The sequence below is a fragment of the Echinops telfairi genome, unplaced genomic scaffold (genome assembly GCF_000313985.2).
Source record: "Echinops telfairi isolate 266 unplaced genomic scaffold, ASM31398v2 ScPeMD7_7468;HRSCAF=8506_0, whole genome shotgun sequence".
NCBI lineage: Eukaryota > Metazoa > Chordata > Mammalia > Afrosoricida > Tenrecidae > Echinops > Echinops telfairi.
In genome coordinates this window covers 67,740,918-67,763,722 of record NW_022111369.1, presented here as the reverse complement: position 1 = coordinate 67,763,722, position 22,805 = coordinate 67,740,918, and the positions used below count along the sequence as shown (strand labels likewise).

The following is a 22,805-nucleotide window of genomic DNA, read 5'->3' as shown; positions in this document are numbered from 1 at the left end:
TTTTTGATAAGTTAAGATTTTTATCTTAAAAATTATTGTCATTTTAGTTATAACAGACTAACTCAGTATCCACAGAAGCAAATTGCAAAGGTTTTTTTTTTAAGTGGTGAAAAAAAAACTCAGTTGAAAGATAGTTGCTTGGATTTTGTATTATGCTAGCATTACTTTTAATTAATGTGCATGGATCCGCCAGTCCCAGAAACAACTGTGATATCAGATTTAACCTAAATTCTTAAGTAGGTCAGTGGGTCAATAGGTTATTAGGTTTTAAAAAAATTAAGCTTCCTAATTTTTTTACATCAGGTTCTTGAGTTAGCTGATAAAAAATAATTATTAATTTTGTAATCAGGAAAAATTGAAAGGTTTTATTGTCTTTAAATTAATGTGAACAGTAAATCCTCTGTTACGTTTTTGTCCTCTGGAGTGTTCTTTTTATGTGTAGCTTCTTTATGTATCCTAACCCCACTACCATTTAATCACTTCTGACTCAGAGACCCTGTGCAGGGTTTCCAAAGCTGTAAATCTGGACAGGAGCACATCACCTGTGTTTCTCTCTAGGGGACAGGTTTTTTACGTGTAGTCAAACCTCAAACAATTCAAACCCATTGCAAAGTTGAATTTTATTCACAGCATATAGGACAGAGTAGAACTGCCACATAGGGTTTCCACGGTTATACATCTTTAAGGAAGCACACTGCCGCAGCGTTCCTACCACCAGCCAACATTTTGCTTTGTAGCTGAGCATTTAACCACTAAGCTACCAGGACTCCTTTATGTGTACTCAGGGCTCTGGTACTGAACAGCTTAAAGAAAAATGAAATACTTTTTCTGATTATGAAAGTAATGCATGTTCATAGGGGACAGTTTAGAAAGGATAGTTTAAAAACATATATAAGCTTACTCATAACTATAGTTGAGAACTTTGGTTTATTTAAATTTGTGTTTGAAATATTTTGATGTTTGTTTCTGTAATAGGACAGTTAGCTTCTCTAGTTTTACTATTCTAAATAATCAGTAAATACGGACCTTAGGACATGCTACTGCTTCTCAGAGTGAAATTACTGGGTCAAGCAGCATAGATGTTTTCAAGCTATTGACACCTCTTACCAAATTTTAAGAAACTAAAGAAAAGAACTTACTGCCATTATGTCAGTTAATTTCAGCTTATATCTGCATGACAGAGTAGAACTGCCTTTATCTCTTCCCACACCCTCTTTCTGTGCTCCGTAGCTCCACAGATGTGTCCAAACCAGAATTTTGATGACACTCTTGATTGAGCCCTGCTCTTCACTTCTGGTCATTTATCAGTCACTAACCTCTATCCAGTCATCTTTTGTAGTATCACTTACATTCATGTATTTCTTAGTATTCTTTTATATTATTTTGCCTTAATTTTTATTGTAGCTTACTTAACACTAATCTCCCTGACTGAAGTCTTACTGCCCTTAATCCAGTCCATCAGAGCCACAGTGACCTTTCAAAAGAAGAAAGAAAAAATCTGTTGATGTGATATTCTGCCTAAAGCCCTTCAGTGCCTTCACATCCTCATTATGAAATAGAAATGGTCTTCTCACCTCACCATTCTCATCTCTTATCATCACCTCTATTAACCCACCCTAGTCCTAGTGTTTTGCTCTGGGTTTGCTAAACTGTGGAGTCTTAAAATCAGTTATTTCTTAAATCTCTAGGCCTTTGCAGATGCTGTTCTTAAGGCATAGTTCACATTTCTCCCATCTCTTCGTTGGTGACCTCCAGCCTTCAAATCTCAGCTTAGGTGTTGCTTCTTCCAAGAGGCTTTCTGAGCTTCCTGGTATTTCTCCTATGTGTTCAATAGCACCTTGTGCACACCTCTGGTAAGCACTGCTAGAGCAGTGTCTCCCCATTTAAAAATGAGCATTAGCACAATATTGGACACTTGTATGTGGCATTCAATATGTAATTTCTGGATAATATATGAAGTTTAAAAAAATAATTTATATTTACATAGCTCAGTATTTACCCAATGTTTTGTTGCTGTCTAGCTAGCAATCATTTATTAAAAAATAATTTTATTGGGGGCTCGTACAACTCTTATCATAATCCATCCATCCATCCATTGTGTCAAATACATTTGTACATTTGTTGCCATCATCATTCTCAAAACATTTGCTTTCTACCTCAGCCCTTGGTATCAGCTCCTCATTTCCCCCCTTCCTCCCTGTCCTCCCTCCCTCACAAACCCTTGATAATTTATAAATTATTATTATTTTTTCGTGTCTTACACTGTCCGATGTCTCCCTTCACCCACTTTTCTGTTGTGCATCCCCCAGGGAGGGATTATATGTAGATCCTTGTGATAAGTTCCCCCTTTCTACCCCACCTTCCCTCCACCCTCCCAGTTCCTTTCTCGCCACTCTCATCACTGGTCCTGAAGGGATCATCTGCCTTGGATTCCCTGTGTTTCCAGTTCCTATCTGTACCAGTGTACATCCTCTGGTCTAGCCAAATTTGTAAGGTAGAATTGGGATCATGATAGCGAGGGGAAGGAAGCATTAAAGAACTAGAGGAAAGTTGTATGTTTCATCATTGCTACACTGGCTTGTCTCCTCCCTGTGACCCTTCTGTGAGGGGATGTCCAGTTGCCTACAGATGGGCTTTGGGTCCCCACTCCACACTCCCCCTCATTCACAATGATATGATTTTTTTGTTCTTTGATGTCTGATACCTGATCCCATCAACACCTCATGATCACACAGGCTGGTGTGCTTCTTCCATGTGGGGTTTGTTGCTTCTGAGTTAGATGGCCACTTCTTTATCTTCAAGCATTTAAGACCTCAGACACTATATCTTTTGATAGATGGGCACCATCAGCTTTCGTCACTGCATTTGCTTATGCACCTGCTTTGTCTTTAGTGATCGTGTCAGGAAGGTGAGCATCATGGAATGCCAATGTAATAGAACAAAGTGTTCTTGCATTTAGGGAGTACTTGAGTGGAGGAGGCCCAATGCCCATCTGCTACTTAATACTAAACCTATAAATATATGCACATAGATCTACTTCCCCATCCTGATATATAAATATATTTACATATGCACATGCCTGTATTTAGACCTCTATAAATGTCCTTTACCTCCACTAGCCATCATTTTTATACTGACTAGACATATACTTTTCTCATAGCGCAGTTACAGTTTTTGCTTATTTTTGGCTTTGGTTTTAGCCTTTTAGATTAACTTTGAAAGAAAAGCCCTTGTATACAAAAGATAGTAACTTTTTGTCATGTTACAAATGTTTACATTTTATTGGTCTGTAAAAAGGGAGTTATCATTTGTGCTTACTATGTTAAATAATAGCTCTCACCACATATTATCTCCTTTATGGAGATCATGGCATCTGTATTAAGGGCTACTATAATAAAAGGCCCTACAAGTGCAATATTTCCAAGAGAAATTACTGAGAGCCAAATGGAGGGTGAGCATGACAGTGGGACAGGAGGAAGGTGAAAGGAACTAGAGAAAAGAACTAGGATGCAAAAGCTATCTATAGAGGTATAGCTATAGACATGTGTATATGTAAATATATTAATTTATAATGATAGAAATAGAGGTCAGTGTACATATATTTATGTACACTGAATTAAGATAGCAGGCGGCCTTTGGGCCTCTACTGAAGGTCTCCCTAAACGCAAGAACACTTTGTTCTAATAACCCGGCACTCTTTGATACTCACCTTTCTGACACAATCACTGAAGACAAAATGGATGCATAGGAAATGTGGTGAAGAAAGCTGATGGTGCCCCGATATCAAAAGATATAGCATCTGGGGTCTAAAAGGCTTAAAGTTAAACAAGTGGCCATCTAGCAGGGAAGCAAATAAGCCCACATGGAAGACACACACCAGCCTGTTTGATCATGAAGTGTTGTTGGGGTCAAGTATCGAAATATCCAAAACAAATAGTTAAATCGATGTAAATGAGAGGGGTCAGAGTGGAGACCCAAAGCCCATCTGTAGACAATTTTACATCCCTCCACAGAAGGGATGATTCAACAAGGGTGCAGTATAGCACCAATGAAACATTCCTCTAGTTCCTGAATGCTTCCTCTGCCCACCCCCACCCCCACCACCCACTACCATGACCCAGTTCTACGTTACAAATCCATCTAGACCAGAGTACACATGTTGGTACAGCTAAGAACTCTCGACACATGGAATTTAGGACAGATAAACTCCTCAGGGACAGTAGTGGGAGTAACAATATCATGAGGGTCGGGAGATTGGGGGCTTGGGGGGGAAGCCATCACATGGTTGGATATATAGATTCCCTCCACCCCCAGAAATGTGGGTGAAGGGAGACAATGAACAGTGTAAGATAAGAAATAACAATAATAATACATAATTCAAGGATTTATGTGGTGGGAGGGTAGGGGAGGGAGGGGAAAAAAGAGGAACTGATACCAAGGACTGAAGTAGAAGAAAATGTTTTGGAAATGTTGATAGCAAAATATGTATAAGTGTGCTTAATACAATTGAATGATAGATTGTTATAAGATTTGTGAGACCCCCCCCAATAAAATAATTAATAATAATAAATGCCTTAAGAAATTCTCTGCTGTTAATTAACTTCATTAATTTCTTAGTTGCATATTATTTCAGCCCTAAAAATTCATTTTGATTTTAAATACACATTGAGCTGAAAAATTTAATTACCATCCTTTAGTCTAATACATTGTACCTTTTCCTTACTTTATAAAAATGCACATTGAAAGCAATCAAGTCTGCCCTAAGCTTATATTTGCTTTAAACTTTTCAACTAAAAATACATTTATGACTTAAACATTGTAAAAATGTTTAATGAATTCAAAGTGCTACCAACTTACAATTTTAGTTTTATTTTTTTATTAATCAATTACTTTGTTGTTTTTTTTTAACAAAATCATTTTCTTGGAGCTCATACAATTCATCACAATACATAGATCAATTGTGTAAAGTGCACTTATACATTTGTTGCCCTTATAATTCTCAAAATTCGCTTTCCTCTTGGGTTCCTGGAATTAGCTCATTTTCCTTTTTTCCCCTCCCCCCCCTTCCCTACTTCCCCCTCCCTCATTAACCCTTAATAATTTATAAATTATCAATTTATAAATATCAAATTTATGTATACTTGACATAATTCTAAGTTTTATGATAAGCTTCTATATAAGTTGAATAAATGTAACCTTTTAAACATTTAAATAGAATTCTGAGATTAATGGTCAACCATGTAGAAGAATACATTGAACCTAGAGTTTTTTGAAGAGTAAGTTCAAAGATTCAAAATAGAAAAGGTAAAGAAAGAGTTACAAAAAAAAAAGAGTTTCATCATAAGAGAGACCATGAAATGGCATTTTTCCAGAAAAATGTAGAAAAGAATTAAAGAACTGTTTTTCCATGCTAATTTGAAGAACATTTTTATTTTAATGTTTTCTTTTATGTTGATTTGTTCATATGATTTGTTTATTGTATAGCAGCCATCTGTCTTTCAGGTACTATTTTAGATACTGGAGATACAGTGTTGAACAAGACAGGAGCATCCCAGTTCTCTTAAAGATTTCAGCCCAGAGGGAGGAAAGACAAATAAGAAACAAATGAGAAATGTGTGGTTAGTATTGTGCAGACAATTAAAATAGGTGATGCAATAGAAACCAGTGACTGCTTGTAGCAGGTTTAAAGAGGGTCTCATCAAAGAGGCAGTTCAGGTGAGATCCAAATGACAAGAAAGAGGAACTGTGAGAGAAGTGCATTATGGCTCATGGAAACAAGCATGACCATGGATGCTCAAGAAAGCGAGGGCAGGTACTGCTGGAGCCTAGTAAGTAATGGAAAGAGTAAATCAGGTTGACGAGAAAACAGAGAGACGCAATTTATCAAAGAGAATTAGGAGTTCTGTGTTGGCTATAATATATTTTAGACAACTATATATGACTTGAGTGGAGAATCTGGATTTGGAGCCATTGACATAAAGAGGTACTAGGAATCTTATGTCCACATGAAATATCTGGGAAGTGTGATAGATTCATAAGAAGAGGCCCAGGATTTCACCCTGAAACTCCTCAACCTATATCAGAGAAGCATGAACAGCCAGTGAGATGGATGGAAAAGCAAGAAAGTGTTCTTCCACAGAAGTGAAGAAACTTATTTAAGAATGCAGATGTGACCAGCTGTGCCACAGTCTGCTAAGAGGTTTTAAAAAGGGTAAGGCATTCACTAGATTCGGCAAAATGTATTAATTGATCTCAGAGGAGTGCTTCGGATGGAAGCCTGATTTAAGATGATGAAGAGAGTGCAGACTTCCTATTGAAAGATGGCAAACAGAATGCAATTCAGTTCCATTTCCTCTTGCAAATGAATTAAAACTAAAGTGAAAGTTTTTACCGAAGATATAATGGCACAAAAGCAAAGAATGGGAGAGGAAACAGTAGCAATAAAATTTTGGAACCTGAAAAGCAGATGGATGTGTAGTAACTGATTTACAGATCCTAGTATCCTAGACCAGCTGCAGGAAAGCTAAGAAACAAACTTTTTTGTGTGGCAAAGAACCTCTAAAATGTTTGGAAATTAAAACACCCTTTACTTATGAGACTGAAAACCAGTACAATTCAAGAGGTGATTGATTGTACTTCATAGTTCCTTGCCCTGATTTTGGAAACCCTGGCAACAACCTCTTCCTAATTCCAGCAGAAGACTGGAGATTTGATTTCTAAAGATGATAAAATAGAAGGGTACTTAGTGAAAACGTGTGGTACCAGACTGAAAAACTTTTAGGCATATTAGAACCCAGGCTAGAACCCAGGTTTTTTTTTAAACAAGCAAAAAAAACCCAAGTCTTCCGTATTATATACTAAACCCCAAAAAATCTGAAGATTCTGACATTGAACATTCTTCAAAGGAATTTTCAACCCTTAATGTCCCTCCTGTAAAGTTACCGTCAACAAACTTAGCACACCGTCCCTCTAGTGATCTTTCTAATGCCTGACCCATAATATGACAATGTGGTCAAAGATCACAAGACTTGAGGGAAGCCTTTGATGTGAGAAACAAGCCCAAACACTGTAAATTGAGACTATATAGGCAGGTAAAAATTCTAACAAATACTTTCAGAGAGATAAAATATTGTATCCATATGTATGGATTGTGATAAGAGTTGTATGAGCCCCCAATAAAATTATTTAAATAAATAAAGTTAAGAGAGGAAGTGATGAGAAATAGGAGGGAGGAAAAAACATTAGAGTAACTGTTAGTGTCTCCTGTAGTCCCAAAATCCAGAAAACGAAGCCCAAACCAACGTCATCAAATCAAGCCCAACTCTTTGCATCCCTATATAGGGTTTCTGTGGGGATCCATCTTTATAGGAACAAAGCCAGCATCTTTGCATCTTTCTCCCAAGCAGCAGGTGGGTTTGAACCACTGACTATGCAATTATCAGCTCAACGACTACCCTACAGCACCACCAGGGCTCCTTATTCAAATAAATAAGAGCTCTAGTGAAAGTAAATTGGAGATTCTAGAAAAATGAATTGGTTCAAGAAAATTCCTCTGAATTACAGAGTGCACATGTTCAGGTAGAAAGAGCCCATTGAGTGGCCAGTACAGACATGAAAGTATATCTGCAATAGGGCACACCACTGTTAAATTGTAGAACGTAGCAGAGCTTTCAGAGTGGAAAAATATTGGGCGCAAATACAGGATCAGAGCGCAAAATGATTCTGAATTTCTGAATACCAAACTGAAAACTGGAAAACTGTGGAACTTTTAAATTTTGAAGGAAAAATGTTTTCCAGTCTTGGTATTCAGTATCCAACTAAAGCGTTGATTAAGAATAAACTAATGACAGTTTCTGGAAGAAAGATGATCCCATAAGAATTTCTAATCCCATGAGAGTTAGTCTTGGAAACCACAGGGGCAGTTTTACTCTGTTCTGTAGGGTTGCTGTGAGTTAGAATCAACTTGAGGCAATGAGTTTGTTTTTTGTTTGTTCATTTGCATGACAGTTTCCGATTGGGGACACCTCAAAAAATTGTATACCTTCTATGTCCTCCATTTTTTGGAAAGTATTGTAGGAGGTAAAAAGCCAAAACTGTTACCATTGAGTCAATTCTGACTCATAGCAACCCCAAAAGATCACTGTACCCCTATATGGTTTTCTGGGCTCTAATCTTTACAAAAGGCAGATTGGCCACATCTTTTTTTCCCAGAAAGAGGCTGGTGAGTTTAAACTGCTAACCTGTGGGTCAGCAGCCCAATGCTTACAGCCATAATAATAGAACCCTTTAAAATTTAGCCACCTAATCAAAATTTTATTTGGAATTTGGAGAACTTTGTATGGCAAGGATGGAAAAGTGGAAGTAAGATGCCTGAGATACGGAGTTAAATATCCAGAGAGACAGATTAAAGTGCTTAACAGGGGCAAATGGCAGTCAGAGCATTTTTCATTTTTTTAAACAAGTTTTGTAAAACTGAACTATTTAAACTTCATACATGTATAGACTGCTGAAGCCATACATAAAAGTTTATGAGACAATAGAAAGAAGGATGCTGAAACAGCAGTTATATCCAACTAATAAGCAGTTTTTTCTGTAAAAAGGAGCTGGAAAATAGGACCGTACTTGAAGGGGGTTGACACATATGAAGGAGTTTAGGGAGAATCTTTGTCTAGCAATTGCTTTCAGGTACTCAGTCAGGCCTACTTTAGTTCTTTCTTTGCATTTTACATACAACCCCCCTGTGGGTTCCTCAGACTGACTTTTTACAGGAGTAAAAAGCCCAGTCTTTCTCCCAAGAAGCTGCTGGTGGTTTCAAACAGCCAACCATGCAGATCACAGCCCAACAGGTAACCACTATGCCACAGGGCTCCTTAGCACCACTCAAGGACTCCAGAAAATAGTTTAGTGGATGAATTAGGAGAGAATGCTTTCCTTGAGTATTGTGCTCTTTTAAAGCACTATCTTTATGTGCTCAAGTTAATAACTGCAACTCACAAGGTTAGATGAAAAGCTTATGAAGCAGTGAGTTTATGTTAATGGTAGGGGAATCATTTGGAAATGGTTACCAAGAAAAGTGACCCAAGTATGTAACCAATGTCACAGAGGTGTACATGTAGAAATCACTGAATTTATTTGTTTTGTGTGTTTTCACACATCTTCATACGTATGCATATATGTACTTATATACATACATATACATATGTATGCCTTCAAGTTGAACTGCCTCTGGATATCCAAGGCTGTAAATCTTTGCAGAAGCAAAAAGCCTTATCTTTCTCCCATGGAGCAGCTGTTGTATTTGAACTGCTGACCTCAAGGTAGCCCAATATATAACCCACCAAGGCCACCTGAGTCTCTTTAATTGGTTTGGAAAGAAGATATAGTCATGCTCAGTAATGGGATAATGAATACTTTTTGGAAGAATATTGTGAAAAACAATTTTAATTAGCCTAGTAAAGAATGCTGTTGAGACTATGTCTCATTTACATTGGACATGGTATCTAGAGAAACCAGTCCCTGGAAAATTACTTCATGCTTGTTAAATAGAGGGGCAGTGGGAAAGAAGAAGGCCCTTAACAAGATGGATCGACAGAGTGACTGTAGTAATGGGCTCAGACATAGCATCAGTTGTGAGGATAGTAGAGGACTAGGCAGTGTTTTGTCCTATTGTACATATGGTCACAGTGAAATGGAACTGGTTCAGTGCCTCTTAACAGTATCTTCTAATCCATTTTGGATTTACTCTTCTTAGAGTCAGCCACACCCGCATACATTTTTTCAAAATATGTTTGAAATGAACTTGTATGTCACTAAAGTCTCTAAATCCACTTCAGTTGTACTCTTCCTCCTTTTGAGCCAATCAGACCAATATGTTGATCCGAGGGGTAAGATATCTAGAGGGCTTTTTTGTTTTGTTTTACATGGAACTATTTTTATTTTATTTTATTTTTTCTTAAACCCAGACCACTTGAGTCTTTTTTTTCCTAGTTTGCTTTATTTCTACTTTTTGATAATTAAATACATTTATTGGGTGCCCTTAAGTCATCTTAACTTTGAACTCTTAAAATCTTAATACTGTAGCTAGTCCTTTTTATTTTTACTTTTAACTCATCCACCAGTTTTCTTTAAGAACTCCTAACCTTTCTCACATGGGCAAATATCAAGGGTTCTTGTTCTCTTCTACTCAGGTAAGTATATTTGAAAACGAAAGTTTTTAGAATCCACTGTTACTAACACACCTTTAATCTTGTTGAGTTGGAATTTTATATTAATTTATGTGTTAGTCTGAGTCTCAAGAAACAAATCCAGAGACACTCGTGTGTATAAGAGCTTTATAGCAAAGAGTAATTGTACATTAAGAAAACATCCCAGCCCAGTCCAGATCAAGTCCATAAGTCCAATATTAGCCCACATGGCTGATAATAGTGTATAAATTACTCCTTCGACTCGTGCAACACATGCAATGACGCCAAATGCAGGAAGATCACAGACCAGTGGGTGGAAAGTCTTATGGATCCAGTGGTGGTGGAAGACTCTCAGCACTGGCGTGGGTCTCAACGTGGCTTCTCCAGCTCCAGGGCTCTGACTCCATCAGCATGTCTCCATGTGTCTTATCAGCAGGAAGACAAAGCAGAGAGAGTGTGTCTCCCCTCCAAGGATGACGATAGGAGTTCCCAAAATCCTCAGGAGCAGGCCACGCCCACACAGAGGCCTGACTGGCTATGACCTGATTAACAGACTAGACTCCACTCCTTTACTCAAATTGACAGGAGATTATGTAGCTGCCACAATTTACATTATTTTCTAAATTTTAGATTGAAAGATAATAAAGAATTTCTTTTGCCTCAAAATTTTAGGATACTTAGCAGAATTAAAAATTTGGGGTGATAGAAACAAGCTCCCGGAGCACCTGCTCACCTCTCACCACGAGAGGGACGCCGCATGGGTACCCCAAACTGGCCGCTGCCCACATGCAAGTCCCTGGAGACGAGCGCCCCTCACCTGGGAACGCTGGCTACAAGGAGCTCAGGTTGCAGGCGCTTCTCTGGCTTCACGTGCAGCGCACAGGGTGGTTCCATGTGGGCTGCCTGAGCCTGAGAGCTATTGGCACCCTCCCATACTACGACTGACCTTTGATCCATGTGATTCTGCATCCACTGGCCTGTTATCTTATGCATCCTTCTTCACCGTTATACTTCGTCAGCCTGCAGCTATGTGAATGTACAGAGGACCCTGCCCTGCATCAGACTTGTGACCTTGAGTTGGACTGGGGTAGGATGCCTTCTTGGTATAATGTTACTTCTTGATATAAAACTCTTCCTTATACATTAAAAAATTTGTTTTCAATATTTAATCCAGGATAATAGGGCATATCGTGCACATATTAAACCTGCCTTACTCTTTGGTGGCTTAGTGGTAACATGTTGGGCTGCTACTGGCCAGGTCAGCAGTCCAAAACTACTAGCCGCTCCTCAGAGACCTCCAGGGGCAGTTCTACCTTGTTCTGTAGGGTCACTACGAGTGACTCAATGACAATGAGCTGAGTGGTAGCGAGCACAGAGACAACTTTTAGGCTTCTGATTTTGTTGTAAAGCAGTTTAGTACTTCGCGTGAATGTAAGGCTCTTTATGATAACGTCTTCTCTACTTTTTCTTACCACCATCTCTGCCTCTCCTCTTCCCACTTTATGCTCCAATGACTAAAATGTTGAAACTATGGCTTGCATTTTTTCCCCTCTAAATGTAGTGCTCAACCACTTGAGTCTCTCAAATATGATGCTCTGGCATCTCATGAAAGTCTGTGCCATTTCCAAGGCTTAGAATCCTTTCAGTTACTACCTCTTCCTGTCTGCTAGTCTAATGGTTCTCAAATGAAATGTTCATATGCTTCATGTGGGGATCTTGTTAAAATGTCAGTTCTGGTGCAGTTGGGCTATGGCGGGGCACAGAATGTATCTTTTTTTTTTTTTTTTCAGAATGTATCTTTTTACAAGTTTTTAGATGATGCTAATTCTGCAGGTCTTTGGACCATACTTTCTACTTTCCGCAGCAAGGATCCAACCCACACACATTGTCATCAAGATTCTTTCCTCCCGTTCTCATGGGTGCCCTTAATCGTTCCTTTCCCAGTGTTGCTGTTTACACGGAATACTCATTATACCTCTTAACATTATTTAGATAGCTGTCTCCCTACTCAGTTGCAGAGTTTTGCCCACAAAGACCTTCCTTCTCTTTCATCTTTGTATTCCCAAATCCTAACACACTGTCTAGCAGAATATAGACTTTCAGCAAACATTTGTTGACACCTGCTGATTAGACAGTGTTGCTAGAGCCAATGTAGTGGTTAAAATGCCTGGCTGCTAACCTAAATGTTAGCAGTTCATTCCTCCCACCTGCCTCACCAAAGAAAAATGTGTCAGTCTGCTTCTGCAAAGATTTACGGTCTGGAAAACCCTATGGGGAAGTTGTTCTCTGCTCTATAAGGTGGAAGTGAGTCTAAATCGACTCAATAATGGGTTTAATCATAATGTATATAGTAGATATTAAGCGGTTGTTTTGTTTTTTTTATGCTTTCCCATTTTGATTATCTTGAATTACTGACCTGAATCCTTTTTCTCCTATTGTCCCTTTTTAGAAGGGGGAGAAAAAAACCTCAGTTTGGGATAGCAAAAGGTATTTGCTTGTATATTTTAGCCTTTTGAATAAAGGACAACGAAAAAGATTTTGAAGCCTGTGATGACAGAGTATTTCTCAAAGTCACTTTATTTGAAGAAGTCAATTATTTTAGAGAACTAATGGCCAATTATTTCTCTTTTCACCTAAGGAGAAGTACAAATGTCTACCACAAGACGAAAACGTAATATGTTATGTTGTTTACCGTAAGCTGTAGTAAAATGAGCTCAATTGTTGACAGGTAAGTTTTAGAAACTCACTTTTAATTATTTAAAGCTATTTTAAAATTCAGTAGTCGAATAATGGTCTCAATCAAAAGCTGGAAGAATGTTTATGTTTAGACATAATGACTTTAGCCTCATTTTCTGTATTAGACATAGTATTAGACTGTATTACACATGCAGTGCATCATTTTTACCTAGAGCCACGTTCTAAACTGGTTTTGTGCTCTAATTTTGTGTGGTTTGGTCAGAACTGCTCTGAAGAACAAACATTGTGACTATTCAAAATGCTTTCTGGGAATTTCCTCTCTTCTCTATCTTGATACCTTAACATAGCATTTGTAATGGGTAAGAGTTACTACAGTTAACGTTTCATTCCTTTAAATATTTATCTTTAAATCTTAATCATGAAGAAAGGGTAAGTAGCTGTATTTCTTTTATTTGAAAACCAATTTTTTATTGTTTTGCTAACATCTCTGGAAATGGGATGCATCCTACAATTTCCTATCTTGGTAGTTTGATTCTTTCTTGGTGACATATAAAATAATGGTTAATATATACCCCACTAAAGGAGCTTGGTGGCCTAGTAGGTTACCTGTTAGACTGCAAAACACAAGGTTAGCAGTTTAAACCCACCAGCAGCTATTTAGGAGAAAAGAGCCCCATAAAGATTTATAGCCTTGGAAACTGACAGAGGCAGTTCCACCCTGTCTTATAGGGTTGCTATGAGTCGGAACCGACTTAATGGCAGTGAGTGTGATTTTAGTTTTGTTTGTTAATATATATAATCACCATATCAAATATGACTTGATAAAATACAGTGATATTTTTTAAGCACCTACTCTTTAAAAAGTATTATTCAGTATGCTTTTTATAATGCTACTTGATTTAACCTTACAATAATTTCATGAGTTTTACAGATGAGAAAACTATAGATCAGAGAAGTTAAGTAATTTGTTTAAGGTCACACACTAATAAATGATAAGGATGACTTTGGACCTGTGTGATTCTTCTATAGGGGCTTTCTTAGGAGTTTTGCTGCTGGGATTGTATACAGAAGTAAATTTTGACATCTCTAAGCAGCTCTTGTTCTTTTTCTAATAGTTGAACAGTAAAGATATGTACTCTACTAGAGTCTTAGGCCTGCTTGGACCACTGCCCATCGCTTTGGGCTCTGCAATAGCTGTTGATTTCATTTGTTAAACGTGTTTTTTATCTAGATCTTCCCATGGCCAGCCCCTTCTGTCACTTAGATTTCAGCTCAAATGTCTCAACTTCATCAAGCCCTTCCTTGAGTCCCAGTAACATTACCCTCTCCCAAAAATAAGATGTAGCACACATTTTAGTTTTTGTTTTTTCTTTATTTTCACTAGAAAACAGCTGCCGGGAGCAGGGACAAAAGGTCTTGTTCACTGCTCTGTAACCACATCTAGAACAGAGCCTGGAACATGGGTTCTGATAAATATTTGTCAAACAAATTAGCAAATAAATATAAATATAGGTTAATGTGCCAGATGTATGTGCTGCTTATGGTCAAAATTCATGATTTTATAAAGTATATGTCTTAGTAAATATGTTTTTAAAACTATGCTATTACAATAAAAATAATTTCAAATGGTATGTATATGGCAAATACACTGACACTATAGTTTATCCCTTTATTTACACTTTGAAGCTAGATGTTTAACCTATGATTACAATAAATTTTTACCTGGAAAACTGTTTTACACATAATAGAACTGAGTAAATATGTTAAAAATTCATATATACAAATAAACTTATGACTAAACATAGCTAAATTTCTATCTACTTTTTTATTAGCAGACAAGTTAGTTTGATGCAGCCGCGTTTGAATCGGCGTAGTTGGATAACCTTACCGAACTCCTAGGGTATTCATAGATCATGTTAGCATTGCTGCTGCTTAATGAGTCCACACCTACATTCTCAGTCACTGTTTTTCTCTTTTAGAGATGATAGTATTTTTGATGGATTGGTGGAAGAAGATGACAAGGACAAGGCAAAAAGGTAGCTCTACTTCAGATGGAAAATAGTCAATAAATGGGTAACAAATACATGTAATAGTAAATAATAAATCAGTCATTCATACTGCCCTTAAGAATTCCAATATATTATTGAGAGGGGGGTGGTGCTCAAAGGGAGACGTTGCCAAGGAACCCAGGAAGAAATAGTATGTTTGGGGGCAGGGGTGGGGGGGCGAGCACTGGAGCTGGTCATGATTGCACAGCTCATTTTGGAGATGAATCAACCCTGCAGGGAGGGAATGCTCTCAGATGGATGTGATGGTGATTGTACAATTCCCCCTTGATAGGTTTGAATGATTAAAACTATTCAGTTCTATGAGATGTAAATTGTGTGTTAATAAAACTGTTGAAAAGAATTATGTTTGGAAACTGATTATGGAAGTGATGGTACAATTCTGCTTGATGGGATTGAACAATGTAATGACATGACATTTGTGTTAATGCCCAAGTGACCCCGCTCCCCCCCCCCCCCAAAAAAAAAACTATCCAGGAATAGTTTTGGGTTTACACTAAATCCTACCTCCAACCTAAGAACAGTTAGCTCTTATATCATGGCTCTGCTTGATACTCACCCTCAGGAAGAGAACACTGAAGAGATGGTACTGTAGCAAAATGTGGTGAAGAAATAAGATGGTGCCCAGCTATTAGATAAAATAGTGTCTGGGGTCTTAAAGGCTTGTCTCCAAACAAACAGCCATCTAAGTGAGATGTCAACTAAGTTCACACGGGAAAAGCACACTATCATCAGTCATGAAGATTGTGAGGCATATAATCCCTTCAGAGTCAAAGAAGGGATTAGTATCTGAGCTTAAAATGTAAGAATCTGGTTTGCAGAAGGCTATGGATGACAGTAGAAACCCAAGATCAGTTTGTGGAACTATATAGGAAATAAACTTCCGTGAACTCCCTTTATCCACAATTGGAGGGATATGAGGAAGTCGTTACTAAACAGAGTACATTAGAGAGTTGAGTATAGAAGATCAAAGGCATAAATTTGACTTGAACAGTTAAAACTTTGTCAGCAGATCACCCTATGATGCATGCTGGACCTGATCTGCTTTCAAAAATAATTTGTATTTTATATTGTTTGGTTTGGCTTTTGTTTGTACATATTAGGAGGTATCTTAGAGGAGTTAGGTCACTGGGGCCCACCCTCTTGAAGTTGTATTATATGCTTTTTCATTATCGGTATATGAAACCCAGGATTGATGAACCTATAGAGAGAGCAAGTAGAATAAGGGATTCGGGGTTGGGTGAGGGGGTATGGTGATGGTGGTAGGGGGAAGGGGAGACAGTGCCAAGGAGTCCATGTAGAAAAGAAATGTTTGAAAACTGATTGTGGTAGAAAATTTGTAAAATTCTGGACAGGATGAAACTTGGAATGATATATATTCCCAATTAATAATAAAGAATTTCCGTATATTAACAAGGTAGAAAGCACTTGGAATATCAGTATACAGTTCATAAATTAAAATTATCTTCTAACCTGTAAATATATGTTATGCTATACTTAAACAAATATTGAATTATAAATCTGACTTTGCAGAGTAGGTAATTAGAAGTGTTGCAAAATTTTCAGTGGATGTATAAATAATTGTACTCATTTAAGTCGCAAGAGTTTTCAGTATAAATGTTTGTTTACAGATTACTGCTTCATATTACATAAGGCAAGGAGGGAGAGCAAGAGGATTATAGAAACGCTTATAGCCAAAAGTAATGAACCAGAGCTATACTGAAATGTATCCAAAGTAGAGCTGATAAATGACTACGTTTTGTAAAAATCAATTAGAAAATACAGTTCAACAAAGAATTAAAAATGTTTGTTTATATCCATTTTCAGAAAGACATATTTTACAAAATGTAATATGCCTATTTTTTTATCTGTGCTTTTCCTAAGTTGCTTCCATAGCATGGCAGAGATTGTGCACTTAGCACATATATCTTGAGTCCTTCCTATTTGTGAAGTGTTGTGCTTATCCATGCCTTGATAAAGAATTTGAAGCTCTGTTCCATTGGAGCCCATTGCTTGGTTGAGAAACATACGCAAACAAGTGGGTTCAGCTTTGTGTTAGAGGCTGGCTGTAGGCGTACAGTGGCAGAAAAGGGGAGAGTGTGTGGGTAAGCTTGGGCACCAGGAAGGTTTCATTTTTAGGTTTCTATTTATGACTTAAAGTTATATTGGCTGGATGTTATTTAATAGTTTGTATCTTCACAAACAGTACCAGTAATACAATAACCTTTTTTGCAAAGAATAATCCTTGATAAATTCTAGATTAAATAGAATTTGAGATTTGAATGCAGTTTGTCCTCCTCCCATTTCATAAAAACATGTATGCCCAGATGCTTACTATATAAAATTCTCTTTCATGATCAATTGAGTTGAAAAATTAGTACCCAGATTAAAGTTATATTGTTTGTAATCTAAGAAACAAATATTAGCAGTTCTACTCTTGCCTTATAGGGTGGCTATGAATGGGAGTCAACAGCACGGAACAACGTGTTGATACAAGTGCATGCTGTATGCTCATGTTCAGATTGGGCATGGTGTAACTTATTTTTGTAACTAAATGAAGTTTTAAAATTGCTTTTAAATTTCTCATATCATCAGAGTGTCTAGAAACAAGTCTGAAAAGAAGCGTAGAGATCAATTTAATGTTCTCATTAAAGAACTGGGATCCATGCTTCCTGGTAACGCTAGAAAGATGGACAAATCTACTGTTTTGCAGAAGAGCATTGATTTTTTACGAAAACATAAAGGTAAAGTTTTACTTTGTAAATTTTTTTTAATATATAACAATCTTTCTCTTAAAGAGGAGCCTAGTACAGCCTTTCTCAACGTGTGGGTCTTGACCCCTTTGGGGGTTGAACGTCCCTTTCATAGGAGTCACCTGATTCATAACAGTAGCAAAATTACAGTTATGAAGTAGCAACAGAAATAATTTTATGGTTGGGGAGGCACCACAACATGAACTGTATGAAAGGGTGGCGGCATTAGGAAGGTTGAGAAACAGTGGCTAGTGGTTACCTTGTTGGGTTGTTAACTCCAAGGTTAGAAATTCGAAACCACCTGCTACACCACTGGGTAAAGAGGAGGCTTTTTGTAAAAAAGTTGCAATCTCCAACTCACTGGGGAAGTTCTACCCTGCCTTACAAGGGTCCCTACATTTGATGGCAACAAGTTTGGTTTTTTCGGTTGTTGTTTTTGGTCCCTTAAAGCATAATGAGGTAGTACCTCTGGTACTTAAGAATGAATGTTTCCTTAGCTTTGATAAGAGAGAAAACCTTTGTCTTTTCTCGTTGAAATTTTCAAACATGTTCTTTCTTTCAAACATTTATTTAGAGCTAACTATATCCTGCTGGCCCCTCATATAACTCAAGCTGGGGAGACAAACATAACATAATTACTGTACAAATAATTATGCTTGTAAACTGTAGACGTGCTGTGAAAACACAGAGAAAAGAATGTGTCGAAGATGGCTTCAAGATAGTTGCTTTCTTTGTTGCCTTTCTTTCAAATTAAGTAAGGAGAATTGCATTTTATGCAGAGGAAAATAGTATATGCAAACACAGAGGAACAGGAGGAGTTTGTCGCTACCCACACAGACCTGGAACACAGTTTCTCACAAGAAGTTACAAGTGTGAAAGAAAATCAAGAAGCAGACCATGAAGGCCTGCTATGTCATTAAAAAGATGAGTTGGTTGGTTTAATTGCTTCGGTGTATTTCTAAGAAGTAAACACTTGTTATTTGTTAACTTAAAGAAAATCATCTTGATTGAGTCATAAAAATAATGTTTATCAAAGAGTATGGATTTTGGTATCCTTCCAGTCACCCAGGCCACAAACCTAAAAAGTATTTCGGATTCTTTCCATCCTTTTTAGTACCCATTATCTAATCAGTTGTCAAACTGTATTGATTCTTCTATGCATGTGTCAAAAAATTTCTTCTCATTTTTATTACCACCATTATTGTTACATTTTACTTCTAAAAGTATAATAGGATTTTCTCTAACCTCATTGCCCCTTTAGATTGTATACTCCTTTAAATCACTCCCTTATCATATTGTAGTTCAAAATGATTGTTAAATGAATTGAAATTAGATGCATGTGTTTCCTCGACAGTAGATTAATTTTGACATGAAGTAGACCATGTAGCTTTCTAAATTTGAATATATATTTCTCACAAAAATAAAATCTGCCTTAAATTGAAAAGAAATTCTTATGTACTTATTACTCTAAAATAGGCCTGAGATGCACTAAACATGATGGGATTAACTTGTGGATTTAAATCCTCTTTATATATCAATATAATTGATGTCATTCATGCTGGGGAGGAGGGTGCCATGACACAGAGTCGATGGCTCTGTTTCTAAATTACTCTGCATATTCCAGTGCAGGCATTTTTAACATGCCAAGGTTTAGGTGCCATTTTAATATGCTATATTTATATATCTGATAGTTTTTTTAAAAAGCCCATACTTTTGACTGCAAAGTAAGTTTTGTAGAGGTATTATGTATGATATAGAACATTTATCATTTTCATTCTGCCTCGTTTTAACATCTTTGCATTTTAAAATGGAAAAACAAATGTTACCTAAACTGGTCAGCTTCCGTCAACTATGAATAGCTTTCTCGTAACTAATAGCAGTGTGTAGCAAAATAAAATAGTAGTAATTGTATTAAAATGTGTGCCCAAACCGCAGATCTCCAAATTCTTAGTATCACTACGAACATAATGCAAAGAGAGTCCTAAGCAAAAATCACTCTACAAACCGAACTCACTGCCATGTACCCAGTTCCACCCCCTGGGGGTTTCAGAGACTAACTCTTTACAGGAGTAGAAAGCCTCCTCTCTCCAGCAGATCAGCTGGTGTTCAGAACTGCTGTTAGCTGCTCAGCTGATGTTGGCCTCTTCTAGCTCTTGTCTGTATCTCCACCCTTAAGCTACTGGACAGTTGAATGGCAAGAAAAGAAGATGGAGTAATAAATATTTTATGATGCTTCGAGAAAATTTGATCTAATTAGTCTTGTTCTTAATGGTAGTAATAGATGAATTGTAATGTTTGGTTGCTGTGGGAAGCAAGAAGACATCTCAGCAACACAGGCTACCAAAGCTCCCCAGAGAAAAAACAAAGGCTGATATTCCCAAGAGATTAAGCTCAAGAAGCTAATTTACCCCAGTAACTCAAATATTTCATTTTACTAGGATCTGAACCTTCTAAATCTTAGAATCCTAAATGTTATAGCCTATAGAGCTCATCTGTAATTAGAGTGGGTCTAAAGGAGACAATTTGTAGGACTTTGGTGCTCCCCCTGGTGGTTACGGATGCCACTAATGTGTCCCATAATTTGTTCACAGAAATCACGGCACAGTCAGATGCTAGTGAAATTCGACAGGACTGGAAACCTACATTCCTTAGTAATGAAGAGTTTACACAATTAATGCTAGAGGTATGTCCAGATTTCATTTTAAAATAATTTTCCTCAAAAAAAAAAGTTCATGAGTGGCTGCTTTTAATTAGGTTTTAGCAATACTGTTTTAATATTGAAAAGGCTTATTGCAATGTGAAATTTCAAGGTAGATCTAATGTAAACTATGCCTTCAATTAAATTTAATGGCAGCAAGTATTATAAGCAAATGATACTGTATGGTAAATTAATAAAGCTACATTTTCAGTACTGAGTTTTTGAGAGGATTAATAAAAATCACAAGCTTATAACTAACACGTTCTTAACCTGCGATGACTATGGCAACATTCAACAAAGAATTAATATGTGTTATTCATCACTTAGTAAATGCATTCTACTAATGGGCTATTTTTTTAACAGGACATTAAAATTCACTTTAAAAATCACACAAGGTAATAAATGTATTTTTAAAAATAGTGAAAAATGAAATATAATTTGAAAAGCAATTCTTATTTGAAGTAGAGATTTTTAAATGGAATGTCTTCACAAGTGTCCTCTCTAACAAAATTATTTTGAAAACGCTTTTGTGGTAATCATTTCTTTTATAAGAATTAATACCAAGCTAATTCCAAGAGGTTGAAAATGCCCAACTCTTGCAAGATGGTCGTCTGCTCCCTTGTTCCCCCACTTCTCCCTTGAGTGTATTCCCTCATGTTTCTGGGTTCTGTGAATCACTGCAGTGTCCCACAGAGCTCACGGCAGTTCAAGGAAGTACCTTATGAGGTGGGGAGTGCCTTTCAGTCCAAAGTCCGAAGGTCAGTCAGGGGTCAGCCAGATGCTGGGGCCAGAGGATGTGCTCCACTCCTGGCTTTTGCCAGTGATGAGCTCACCCCCCCCACCCCCCCACCCCCCCAGCTTCTCAGTGGACTCATTTTATACACAGCAGGATGGTATTACAGGGAACCCTGTTCACAGTTAGTCACAGGTGAATCCTATCTGTATCTTCCCCACCTTCTTACCAGACCCATGCAAGGAAAGGTCGTTTTGCAGGAGTTAGGCACATGGTGCAGTTAGGTTTCATTAAATGTGACCATCTGTTCTCAGCCTCTGGACTGTATTTTATTTATGCATATATAACCTGGGGCCTCTGGCAAGTTGTTTCCAGTGGGCATTGGCCTGCTACTAATCTTAATCAGCCAGGCTCTTTCCCAGGCCACTCCAGAAACAGTTTTCTTTCTCCTCTGAGCTGCAGTGTATAATTTCTTGCATCCATTGTAAGTAACGGTAACGAAGATAACCATTAAACAAAGCATGTGGTCCAAATCACACCTGCTCCTAAGGTCAGAACTCAATCTCATCCCATTCCTATTTGTTAGCAGATAATGCTCCAAATGAGACTTCATCCACAGGTGAATTGGACCCAGAAGTACTATCTATCACATAAGGGGCTATGACTGCAAGGGCTATATTAATTGAGTGTAACGCAACTTGAAGACATTTTTGCTTACAGTTGCAGAACATAGCATCTCTTACAAACAATTAGCAAATTAACAAAAATGTTACCCCTCTCATACCTGTTAATTTTATTTTTCTACATTTCATTCTTTTCTATATGGAGTAACATAAGTACCTGCATCCATGCACACAGAGTACACAGAATTAATACCAATTTCACAAAAAACGAATGATAAATAGGAAGCAGTGGTGGCACGTTTTTTTGAGGTCTTATTTAAGAGAAAGAAAATAGTCCCATAATGGGAAATAGACAGGAAATACAGGAAAACAACTGAGGTGGTAATGGGTTGTGAAGCAGTTTGCTAGCCTCTTTACTTATGTTTGTAGGTCTTTTATTTTAGACCTTAACCATTTCTCTGCATCATGTATATATGTAATGGCCACGTCTCAGGTATCTTTTTAATATTAACTAATGTATGGATCCAGATATACTATTTTGCAAATAATGAACTATATTTTTAATTTTTACTTTAGATAAAATAGTAAATGCTGGATTCACTCCATCTTTATTTTTTAAACCTAATGTTACCACTTGAAAATTTGTTAGAATATGAATATATTGTAAAAATGTTAATCTATGGCTGAAATATGAAAGAAACTGAGCACTTTTCTCACACATGAACTCATTGAATCCTCAACAGCAGTTTTCTGAAGTAAGCACTATGATTATCTGTATATTACTTACAGGTGAGCAAACTGAGTGAGATAAAAGGAGATTATGAAACTTGCCTAAAGTAACACAGCTAAGCAGAGTAAGTTGCTCAACTAGGGTTCATTGTAAGCGAATTGGCCTCTGAGCCCAAGCTCTCAGCTGCTATACACACCCCTTTCCTGAAACTGCTTTTTAGTTAAAGCTAGCCATGGAACAGAACTTTAAGTAACCAGCAATTAGTTCTTTAAATTTGTATAAGCCTATTTTACAAACAAATAGTTAGCAGTTTTTTTTTTT

At 37.3% G+C, this 22,805-nt stretch overlaps 1 protein-coding gene across 1 annotated transcript in view; it reads left to right on the top strand.

Moving 5' to 3' along the window:
• CLOCK (clock circadian regulator) overlaps positions 1 to 22,805 on the top strand; it is an 87,575-nt gene that overhangs the window by 14,753 nt on the left and 50,017 nt on the right. Inside the window, exons 3-6 of the mRNA XM_045284083.1 lie at positions 12,823 to 12,912; positions 14,861 to 14,917; positions 17,543 to 17,691; positions 20,292 to 20,383. Of these exons, the coding sequence (XP_045140018.1) occupies positions 12,866 to 12,912; positions 14,861 to 14,917; positions 17,543 to 17,691; positions 20,292 to 20,383 (345 nt within the window). The 5' untranslated portion in view covers positions 12,823 to 12,865. The remainder of the gene's footprint in view (positions 1 to 12,822; positions 12,913 to 14,860; positions 14,918 to 17,542; positions 17,692 to 20,291; positions 20,384 to 22,805) is intronic.